Source organism: Peromyscus leucopus, chromosome 14 (genome assembly GCF_004664715.2).
Source record: "Peromyscus leucopus breed LL Stock chromosome 14, UCI_PerLeu_2.1, whole genome shotgun sequence".
In the NCBI taxonomy this organism is placed as follows: Eukaryota; Metazoa; Chordata; class Mammalia; order Rodentia; family Cricetidae; genus Peromyscus; species Peromyscus leucopus.
The window spans coordinates 84862888-84875165 of record NC_051075.1 but is presented as its reverse complement, the minus strand read 5'-3'; the positions used below and the strand labels follow the sequence as shown (position 1 = coordinate 84875165).

At 42.0% G+C, this 12278-nt stretch overlaps 1 protein-coding gene across 2 annotated transcripts in view; it reads left to right on the top strand.

Annotated features, from left to right (window-relative positions):
• Window positions 1-12278, top strand: part of Dnah11 (dynein axonemal heavy chain 11) — a 314894-nt gene that overhangs the window by 119773 nt on the left and 182843 nt on the right. For both annotated transcript variants that reach the window (XM_028880929.2, XM_037210919.1), the window contains exons 31-35: window positions 41-172; window positions 3624-3784; window positions 6562-6718; window positions 7113-7258; window positions 9844-9960. In XM_028880929.2, coding sequence (XP_028736762.1) covers window positions 41-172; window positions 3624-3784; window positions 6562-6718; window positions 7113-7258; window positions 9844-9960 — 713 coding nt within the window. The remainder of the gene's footprint in view (window positions 1-40; window positions 173-3623; window positions 3785-6561; window positions 6719-7112; window positions 7259-9843; window positions 9961-12278) is intronic.

Below are 12278 nucleotides of genomic sequence, written 5' to 3'. Positions count from 1 at the left end.
ACCTTTGCTTCTTTTATATTAAAAAAAAAAAATCTTCTAGATTTCACAGCTGAATACACTGATCACACTTCTTCTGGGAGAACTTTCCCCTGGAGACCGGCAAAAGATCATGACCATCTGCACCATTGATGTCCATGCCAGGGATGTGGTGGCAAAACTGATTTCTCAGAAGGCAAGTGTGCTGCTGGAAGCTGACTTATCGATGTTTCCAGAAAGTGGCATTTATTGTCAGGGTGACAGTGAGAAACTCATTGTTTTTCAAAAGTTTCAGTTAGTGCCATGAAGTTATTGGTTGCATTAGATTTGAGTTACCTGAGTGATGCCCGGTGGTTTGCGAAGTTAGAAGTCTCAGATCATCTAACGGTTGATGTAGAAGGAAGGACCATGGGAAAAGCCTCCATTTTTACAGCCGTGTCTTCTGCTCTTGCCTCCGAGACTTACACAGTCGGTAACGATAACACTGCATGCTAGTTCAACCATCTTAAGGGGTGGCGTTGGGGAGCTAGCTCAGTCCTTAAGGACCTGTGTTCAGATCCCCAGGCTCCACATAAAGCAGGGAACAGTAGAACATGTCTGTAATCCTAGTGCTCCTGTGGAGGGGGAAGGCAGCGACAAAAGCATCATTGGAAATTCTCGTGCCAGCTCTCCTGGATCCCGTGGTGACGAGAGTCTCAACTAAGGGGAAAGGCAAGGACTACTGGTCAAGGTTGTCCTCCGGCTTCTACACCTGTGCTGTGCCATGCATGTGCCTGCACACACTGACGCACACACGCACATGCACACAAATGTATATACACACAAACACACACTGCACATACATTACACATACACACATACACTAAACACACATATATACTACATACATATACTCACATACACACATACGCACACATATACATACACTCACACACATACACTCACACACACATACATACACTAAACACACACATATATTACACACATACACTCACACACATACATTCATACTTATACTACATATATATACACTCACACACACACTACATACATATACACTAAACACACACACACACACACACACACACACACACACACACGCACACACACACAATTTAAAAACATCTCTGTGTGGTGTTGATCCATTTCCTGCTGAAGAAATCAGTGTTGGTCATGATTCTAGATTGCTTTGGCCATCCCTTGTTAGTACTGTTCATGGCTAAATAATGTTCTTTCTTGATAAGAGGTTATTTTCTAATCTTTTCACTAATTTAATGATTTTTCCACCTATCTCTTTTTAAAAAAATCTATGTGTCTATAAGATGCTATCAATATTTAATGTGAAAGGAAATGTTTCATTCTTTACCCCCCCCCCAATTGAACTTTTACTTTCTAATATTAGAAATGTGCTTGTCTGATTCCTGAACAGCACTGCTGGCAGGACCCTTCATCCAATGCCTCTGTAGCCTTTCGGGGCGTGGGGTGGGGTGGGGTCGGTCCTGAAATGACAATAAGCAGAAAAGAAAAATAAAACTCACACAAACACAAAAATGAAAATCAAAACAAACAAGAAAGGCCAATAATACAAAACAAAAAGTTCACAGAAAAACCGTGGAGTTGGTTTTGTGTTGGCAGAGAGAGAAAAAGAACAGAGTTGAGTGGGTAGGGAGGTTGGGGGGGTGCTAGGAGGAGTCGGGGTAGAACATCTTAGTTAGTTTTCTGTTGCTGTGAAGAGACACCATGACACAAGACAACTTAAGAGGAAGCATTTAATTAGGGGCTTACTTAGAATTTCAGAGGGTTGGTCCATTATCATCCTGATAGGAAGCATGGTCACAAGTAGTCCGGCATGAGATAACATCCTGATCTATGAGTTGGAGGCAGAGAAAGACAGTGGGGGGATCTGGGCCAGGCATGGGTTTTTTAAACCCCAAAGCCCATCCCAGTGACACATTTCCTCCAACTAGGCTCTGTCTCCTAATCCTTCCCAAAGAAATTCTACCAATTAGGAACCAAACATTCTATATATGAGCCCACGGGGTTGGGGGTAGGGCAGTCTCATTCAAACCACCTCCAAGGGAAAGAAACACGATCAAAATATATTTTGTGAAAACAATCTTTTAAGTAAAAAGAGAGAAGCAAACACTAAACATAGAAGAAACAGAAAAAAAGGTATTCCAACCACCACAAAGTGAATTTAAATTAAAAAAAAAAAAGATAAAAAAAATCCTCCTAGTTAAATTGAGGCAAAATTTACAATTCCAAAGCATGCAAATAAACCTGTTTATCTTATTTTTCTAACGACAACCCCATCTCAGTTTGTATGCTTGTATCATAACACTGTGTGTTATTTTCCTACTTATTGCTCTATTTATTGAAATCGACGGTATTTTCATTTTCTCCACAAAAATACAAGAAAGTGCCTTTTCAGAATTGGAGATAAGGCTCAGTTAGCAAGGCCCTTGCTGTGCAAGTGAGAGGGCCTGAGTTCAGATCCCAAAACCTACATAAAAAGCCAAGTTCATGGCATGTGCTTGCAATCGCAGCACCAGGAAGGTGGAGACAGGAATGTCAGTGAATGCCGGGTTCTGTGGAGATTCTGACTCAAAAGTAGAGAGCTATTGAAGAAAACACCCGATGTCAACTTCTGGCCACACAGGCCCACGCATGTACATGCACACATGAACATGTACACACACATACACACAAGTGCTGTTTCATGTAAGCCATAAACATATAAATAGTCTTTGATCTAGTTGCTGAATAGTAATAAAGAATATTTTTATTAATCTCAGATCAGTCCTTCCAAAGCACCATGTGTGTGTTCTTGTTTTGGTAATGAGCTGTTGACATCCACTCTTTGAACATGACCTTGTCCTTTCGTATTTATCCATATGATTTGTTTGCAGTAGAATAAATTATGATTAAAATATATTTATTTTAGAAGGCAACTGTGCTTACCACTAGAGGACCAATGTAGACAGTATATTCTTTATTTAAAACTAAAGCACACTTGGTCTTACTCTTGATCCTCTACAATACATGTGTACGCAGTGCTGATTCCTGCCTAGTCTTTGGAAAACTAAGAGGCAAGAATTTTGGTGACTTGAAGTGATTTCCAGGGAGCCCTAAAGTCCCACACACCTTGAAAGAGACAATTTTTTTCCAAACTAGAAAAGAAACAGAATTGAGTAAGATGAGAAAGAGTAACCTATAAAAAATCATCTTCATGTAATCTGATAAAAAAAATGAAGTAAAAAAGTTCTATATTATGAACATGGGTGAAAGTATAGTTTTTACCTCAATGTGCAGAAATTATGGATTATGTGTAATTTTAATACAGAAAATGAATTTTTCATTGGATTTCAGTAATATGTGCACAGAGATACTAGCCTTGGGTGACTCATAAAAGGTAAAAGTATTGCTTGAACACACTGATACTGTTTTGCATAAAAGACCATTTAAAGTGAAGACTTTTATTGCACACATATTCCTGATTAGTATTGCCGCTGGCATCTGCAACAGCATGCAAGAGAGTTCCTCCTGGAGAATTTAGGAATGTGAGCCAGCAGAAGTGATGAGATTAATCAGTTTGTTGCCTCAGAACCATCGGGGTCCAGCGTGTTAAGATTGTGCAATGATTATAGGTTGTCAGCCCCCATGCTTTTGCCTGGCTGTCTCAACTTCGGCACCAGTGGGAGGATGCTCGGAAGCACTGCTTTGTTAATATTTGTGATGCCCACTTCCAGTACTTCTATGAATACTTGGGAAACAGTCCTCGACTGGTGATCACTCCTCTCACTGACAGGTAACCAATATAACTTCCCACAGATGGGAAAGCCAAGCCCCATTGTCCTTTTGGTTGGAAAGAGATGTGTGAGAATGAGAAGAGAGGCTGAGAGGAACTGATGAACAAGTGGGAAGCTATACATGAAAGCAGCATGGAAATTAACTGTACACGACACCGAGTGTTAATCTTAGAGACAAAATGTAGAAAATTGAGTTAGAGAAACGGAATGACAGAAGCCAAACCAGTAACAAATGGAGAAAGCATGCATGGATTGATGTGGTTTGAGGAAGTCTGGCTGCTCCCGGGGCCATTCTCTACCCACTTACCTCTGCCGTCATCTCTTTTGGAAGTGCAGGCATAGTGAGGATAGCCTATAATAACTATTTTTCTGCATACAATGAAGAGAGAGAGAGATCCCAAGATTCATTCAATGAGTTGCCAGGTATTTATGAAGTGCTGTGCTTTGTACTGTTCACATGTATTTGCTGTCACGGTGATCAAGTTCCAGTTGAATGTGATGTGTAAGTCGGTGAGGACGAAGAGAAACGACAGGTATTTATTTCGGGAGGTAATGTCTGCTGTGAAGAAGTGCAGCAGACTGACTTGTCAGGAAGGGTCTGGAGGGAAAAGATCTACTTCAGGTCTGAAATGCTTAGGTCCAGACATATTTCTGATTCGGGATATTTTTGGATTTTAAAATATTTGTGTAGTCAAGCACCCATAATCTGAAAATTCAGACTCTCAGATGTTTTAGAGACAGGTTTCAGAGCAGTTTTGACTTGGGACCAACATCGATATAGACTGTGTTTGAGCTGAGACCCAACTCTGCACACAGAATCAACTGCATGCAGATTTTAGGGTGGAAAGTTACAGACAAAGCTAAGTACAGAAGTTCCAACGTAGGCAGGCGCCTGGCTGGGTTAAAGGACAGAGGACAGCCAGAGCGGTCCAAGGAACCCAGAGGACCTGCAGATTGCCACCAAAAGTTCATTGCTATGTGACGATGCACAAAAAGGTAAATAGAATGTCGGAGAGGTAAAGATGTTTCATGGATGTGAATTCTTCTCTTAGGATTCCAACTCCTGTTGATATCCTCTAAATTCATTCATTCTGTCTCATTTGACATTTGATGTGAACGTCCCTTTGGGAACTAGGCTAGGCAAATGCTGTCTCCTTCCATGTGCCAGCAGGTTCGGAATCAGTTTGACCAGCTTGCCACTGACAGACTGGTACTGTAATGGCTGTAGTCGTGAGGACACTGTCTAAGCTGTCATTAGGAGAAACCCTAAAATCCAGCATCTTAATAACACAGAAGCCGATGTCTCACTTGAGTAAGTCTAGAGGTGAGCAGGCCCACGTGATGGGCTGGTAGGTGATGAGAAGCTGAGCATGGTTTCCATGGTTGCTTCACTCAGTGGAAAGGAGCCCATAGCAAATGTCCTCAAGCAGGTGTCCTGGAAATGCCATTTCTGCACCTACCACGTTGGTTGGAGCTTGGACATTTGGCTCCTCCTGTTGGCAGGCAAAGAGGCAGAATAGACATAGGTGGCCATGTTTGACCCAAACTTGGAACTGCGGACAAAGTGCACAAAGAGGGCTCAGGTCCTGGTATGAGAGTCTTTCTGTGCATCTGATGGAGGGCTGTGGCCCTTTTCTGCTTGCTTCTGTTGGCATGGTGCTTTGAACTCTTCGGGGCTTTTCCCTTTGACTGTCTTCATGAAACCCTTTAGTAACCCTCACTTTGTGGATAAGAGACTTCAGGGCCCTGAGATCAGAAGACTTCAGATTGATATCTGATGGTCCACAGAATAGATCTTAGTCCCTGGTCTTCTAGCATGCATCTTTCCATCACCATCACTGTCTATACTAACACAAAAATAATGTAGAGACCCAAGTAAAGATGATCAGCAATTTGAGGCCATTGCTATTTGTTAGTATTGCTTTATTGTGCCGATATTAAGTCCTATCCTTCGGGTGAGACTTTTAGTCTCAGAACCTCTGGCCCCTCCCTGCCCAAATAAGCATTGTGATCTAAATGCATGTGCAGTACATTCCAGATGGATTTCTGAAATATGGTGTTCCATTTGGTACAGTGTTGTATAATTACATTCACCGTCTGCATTGAAGGTAGGTATGTATTTTCACATACTTGTATATACACATGTGTATCCCAGTTCTTAGTATATTTGTCACATAGTAATTTAATGTAGTCCTGTTATTATCATCATCTAAGACCTCCCTCCCCTGTCTATAATCAGTTTGAGGTATTGTCTGCCATATTAATAGTATCTTCACCTAGAACTATCAGAAATTCAATTACGTCGAAGATAAAGGTATTTGTATTCAAACGTACAGCTCTTGGAAAATGAGACAGTGAACAAATAAAACACACATTCTTTTCCAGTTGTTTTAAGTGGGCAACCTAGAAGCTATTCAATGATTGCCATGAGCAAATCAGAAGTTCACTGGTGCATTTTGCTTCTTTTGTGTCCTAGGCCTTGACTTCTTAACTATTTTTCTTTTTTTAAAGGTGTATTTATTTATTATGTACATAGTGCTCTGTCTGCATGTGTGCCTGCGCACCAGAAGAGGGCACCAGATCTCATTATAGATGATTGTGAGCCACCATGTGGTTGCTGGAAATTGAACTCAGGACCTCTGGAAGAACAGCCCGTGCTTTTAACCTCTGAGCCCTCTCTCCAGCCCCTTAACCACTTCTTAAAAAGAAAAATCATTCACTCCCAATGTGTCATGAAAGCGCAAGCTCAACCATGGTATTTGTGTTTCGTGTGAAGGTGTTACATCACTTTAACGCAATCCCTTCATCTGACCATGAGCGGGGCTCCGGCTGGCCCAGCTGGAACAGGGAAAACGGAAACCACCAAAGACCTTGGTCGTGCCCTCGGCATGATGGTTTATGTATTCAACTGTTCAGAGCAAATGGACTACAGGGTAAGTTATTAAATACAGAAAATGTGTTCTAGCAGCATTAATCCTATTTGGAAAGAGCCACATACCTTGTCTGAAATGCTTCTCAGTTCTGAAGTTTTTAGCTTTTGCTGTATTTTCACCCTCATGATAATATAGGTCTATGGTCCCAATCTAAACTTGCAATTTATTTGTATTATATGTACATCTACTGCAGACTTCAAATGACTTTACTCAATAGTTTTAATAATTTTGTACATGAAGCAAAATTTCACAACATGGAAATGTTTCCACATGGGATGTCATGTTGGTACCCAGATGCTCTGGATTCTGGAGCACTTTGTTTTTCGGATCAGGCTGTCCCACCTTTAAGTGCTCCGAACCCCTGTTCTCCTCTGAGCCCACCCCTTCCTTGTAGTCCATAGGAAACATCTACAAAGGTCTGGTGCAGACAGGAGCGTGGGGCTGCTTTGATGAGTTCAACCGCATTGCTGTGGAGGTTCTGTCCGTGGTGGCGGTGCAGGTGAAGATGATCCACGATGCCATCAGAAACGGGAAAAGGAGGTGGGACCTGTGACTCTCCTTTCCGTCTTTAATCTTTTTATTTCCCCCACTCCCCACCCCGCCACAAGCAGAAGATAACCTTGATCTCCTCAGTATTTTGTTACTTTTCTCTGTCACATAAAATGGATACAAGAAGGTAATTTTAATTGTAATGTTGAATAACCCACCACTTATTTTTACTAAGGTTTTGTGTGGAGGTCAGTGAGGAGGCTTCGGTATTCATCTTCCTTGGCCTTCTGTCAAGTCTCACATTTGCTTCACCCAAGGTATAGGACCCCCTCCCCTCTCGCTGTTCTTTACCTCCTGCAGTTTATTTCCTGGTTTCCTCTCACGTGAGAATACAGGGCCTCCCTTTCCAGACCTCTGTGGTAATTGATGAAAAGAATTTGGACAAAGTTCTAGGACACGGTGGGTCCTATATCAGTATTAGCTATGAGTTTTTAAATTATTTTTAAATACTGAGATGTTGATGCTGAATATCACAGACTCAGCAGTTACAGACCTTTCCTCTATCTCCATTTTCTCCCTTTGTGACTTTACCTAGCACCCTAGCTCTGACCACCTCCAAGCTCTCCTCTCATTTCATCTTTTAGACTTCCAAAAATAGCTGCATATGGCAACTCGAGAGACCACCTGAGGTCTCCTGAGTCTGTCGTTTAGTGTACAAGTCCAAGTCCCGGTCAGCACTGGCTTTGTTGGGGCCCCATCCCTATAAGTGATAACCTTCATGTTCTTCCAGTGATTGGGCACAAAACCATCCCAGATGTTTCTGGAATGTGAACTCTCTGCCCTGTGGTACCATATTCCAAAGCAAAGCACAGCCAGCATTTGGAGCTGGGTGACTAAAACTTGAAAGTAAGCATGATCCAGCACAGGAGTCTCGTTTCTCTTGGTGGCCTCCCTCCATGAACACATAGTGCTTAGCTAGCCTGTTCATTTCCCTCACTTTTAGGGTATTTTGTTCAGCTACCTCTTTTGTGCATGGGAGCACTTCCAGTCTGCTCACTGATAAAGCCCCTACCCCAGCCCCTTTCTCAGAGTGGTGTACATGTTCTAGAAGTTTTCAGTTTGTCAGACGGGGGTATGTCTCCACCTTTTAGGAAACCTCTCAGTCTACACTACAGGGCCCTGAGTCAGCTTCCAATGTCTAGATGCCTACTGCCTCACCCCCCACCTCACCTCTAATGCTGTGTTAGAGAAGTTGAAGTCTTTTCTCTTTGAAACCCAGCCATATTTGGCTTTTAGTCAGAATCTTATTATCTGACGAAACCAGAAGTCATCCAAGGCCGTTCTTTGTCATGCAGATTTATGTAATGGAGTCACACAGTGATTTGAAAATTCCTAGGCACACGGTGGTGCCTCTGCCTGCATGTCTAAACCCTCTCTCTTCTTCCTTGGGCTACTTCTTGATCCCATGAGTTGATTAAGTTCCTCTTACCCTGCAAGATCTAAGTGATAGAACCAAGCATGGCCACAGAACTAAGAATCTTGCTGGGTCCGGCTGCTGGAGGCTCCTCCCTGTATGTAACTGGAGGCCATCCCTGCCGGTATGCTGGCAGAGCGGTGCTTACCCTGGCCACACTCACCTTCCCTCTGTGAGAGCCGAGCTGGGCATGCCTGCTTTCCCTTGCTTTGGAAAATCCTGATTTCTCATTTTAACCTGGACCATTTAAAAAGTCACCTGCTGTTAGCTACCTTGTATCTAAGTCTCCAGAAGTCTTGGGCATCTGTGTCTCCCCTCTTCTTCCTCTCCTCCTCGGAGACACTCCTTCAGCCTTCCCCTTTCTCCAAGAGATCTTGCTGAGACCGCTTACGTTTTGTCTCCTTGGCCCTGTTGGACAGCGCATGGCACTGGTGTTGCTGCAGGCTCCCATTCCATTGCTGGTCAACAGCAGTCTTACTGATTCTTTCTGAAAATCATTGTTTCCCCCCAGCTTTGGCATGATAATGATAGCAGTAGTCAGAGCTACCTTCTGTTGAGTTCACTGGGTCCCTGGCATTGTGCTGTTAACCACTTATATTCATATTCTTCTAAATCCACCTCTAGGTGAGATTATTCTCCCTTTTTATTGGGTGAGGAAATTGGAACAAAAAAGGGATAACGGACAGGCCTAATGTGTGGCATAGATGGGTCTGAACTCTGAGTCCAGCGGAGCCCACTGTCCTGCTGTTCTGACCACCACACTGTCCTGCCTTGCAGAGATGCTTAGTAGAGACTTACAGATGAGCTGGACAGAGAGTCCCTGTCTCCTCTTAGCATAGACACTCTCTGCATAGTGTTCCATTTATGGAACTGAAGGTAAAATCATTTCATAAAATGACATTCTTCCATTTTAGGCTATGCAAAAAAAAAAAAAAAAAAAAAAAAAAACTTCCCATATTGTGATTCTGGAGGGAAAGGGAGGGTATTTTAATAAATATGCTTCAAAACATTCAAAATGTGTGTGCTTATGAATCTTAAAGAAAATAACCCAGGACAAACAGCTTTCTAATGCACATTTGCATTTTGCAGTGACTTGCATTTGTCAGTGTGCATTCATGTTCAGTGAACACATTTAATTCCATCAACGTTCTCTTTATGGTAGATTTGTATTTCTTGGAGAGACTATCCCGCTGAAGCCGTCGGTTGGAATATTTATTACTATGAACCCAGGGTACGCTGGCCGAACCGAATTACCAGAAAATCTCAAAGCTCTGTTCAGGCAAGTGCTTGCCTTACAGCTCAAATCTGGCACTCTTACGCCACCTAACGTCGATTTGCTCTGAGAACGTGGCTAGTTCTCACCAGAGAATTTCATTTCCTATGGGAGACTTAGCTCTTCAAGATCCCTTCATAGACATAATTTTCTCCATGATAAACTCACCTGTGTGTATTGAAACTAGTACTCATTTCAGTATGCAAAAGTTATGTGGTAATGCCAAGTATTTAATGATAGTTTTTTTTCTCTTTAGGATGTTTTTATTGTAAACAGAAATTTATAAAGAGAAGTTATTTGCCAACCAGACATCAAGATTGATATAGTTTTTCTGGTCTCTTCTATAATTTATATTTTATAGAGCTAAGATATATAGGCGTGATTTTATTTACTTTTGTTCTTGTAATATTTTGATGTATTTTATCATACTATTGAAAATTCTTTGGAAATCTTTTACATAACTCCAAAATCATCCTTCTTAAGCCTCTTCTATATTTTCTTGATTATCTTGTCTGGTTTGGCAGGCTTATTTTTGTTTTTATGATACCAAAATAGCAAGCTATAAACATTTATCCTTGTTAAAATTATTCTTGTTTCTAGTTATTATCCCAGAATAGATTCCTTGAGTGAATGTGTATGTGTGTGTGTGTGTGTGCGCACACACACACACACACACACACACACACACACATGCGTGTGTATGTGTGCATATGGAGGCCAGAGGTTGACAATGAGTGTCTCCTCAAATGCTGTCCAGCTTATTTTTTTAAGGCAAGCTCTCTCACTGACATTGGAGCTCAACATTTTGGCTAGCAAGCCTCAGGGTCCACTGGTCTCCGCCTCCCAAGCACTGGGATTGCCAGTGTGTGCACCGATAGCTTTTCCCTGGGGGTGGAAGTTGAACTCAGGTCTTCAAGTTCGTGTGGCAAACAATAGCGACTGTGGTGATTTGAATGAAAATGGCCCCATAGGCTATAGGGAGTAACACTACCAGTCAGTGTGGACTTCTTGGAGGAAGTGTGTCTTACTCACTTCCTGCTGCCTGTGAATCAAGATGTAGAACTCTCAGCCACCTCTCCAGCACCATGCCTGCCCACATGCCACCATGCTTTCCTGCTATGATGATACTAAATTAAATCTCTGAACTGTAAGCCAGCCCCAATTAAATGTTTTCCTTTATAAGAGTTGCTGTGGTCATGGCGTCTTTTCAGGACAAATAGACCCCTAAGACAGTGAGTAAGCTGTTCCCCATTGTGGAATAATATTTTTGTACACTGTGAAGATGTGTCATTCAGTTTTGTTTAATAAAAAGCTGAACAGTCAATAGCTAGGCAGAATTTTTAGGGCAGAGAGGATGCTAGGAAGAAGAAGGGCATAGATTCACAGAGTCGCTAGCCAGATGGAGAGGAAGCAGCTTGGGCAGTACAGAGTAAAGGTAATAAAGCCATGAGACAAAATGTTGATTGATAAAAATGGGTTAATGTAAGTTGTAAGAGCTATTTAGTAACAAGCCTAAGCTATCGGCTGAGTATCGGCTGAGCGTTCATAAATAATGAGTAATTTCCATGTGGTTATTTGGGAGCTGACAGGCTGGACAGAAAAATCCACCAACAGTTCCCCAAACCCCAGAATAGATTCTTAGATGTGAAATTACCAGGTGACGATTAAAATACATTGAGGATCTACTTTCTCCAGATACTCAGCCAACATTCATACCTACAGCAGCCTGTGGAGGAGGACCTGTCTCCAGGACCCATTATGAGCGTGTTATCTTTCCCATTACTTCATTCAGGTGTAATATGGTACACAAGCATGCCTCCCCTTCAGTGAAGAGCTGGGACAACAGCACAAATACTAAGACTGAGAAGACAGTTCCTAAACTCTCAGGAGTTCCCTTATACTGCTTGGCAACTAATCCCTCCGTTCTACATGACTGTCTCTGACTAAGGATTACATTTATCTTTCTTGGAGTTCGTGTCAATCCCAGTTTCTTAAACTGTGGGCCATGACTCTCTAGGGGTTCAACTAACTAAATGTGGTGGTCATGAAAGATTTGGCAACAGTAAAAATTTTCTGAATGTGCAAGGCCAAAAATTAATTCAGAATTCAATGTGTAATGAATTGGAGATGCAGCTCTGTAAACTTCATGACAGTGATGGTTCTGAACATATAACATGTCCACTTCAAACCATACATGTCATCACACTGCATCACAATAACCAATGCGCATGAAACACCTTGGCTTAGGTTCAAAACTATTCTGATACAAATGTGCATAGTTTACTGAACTTGTAGAGACATGATTTAATTACAGAAAAGGAAGA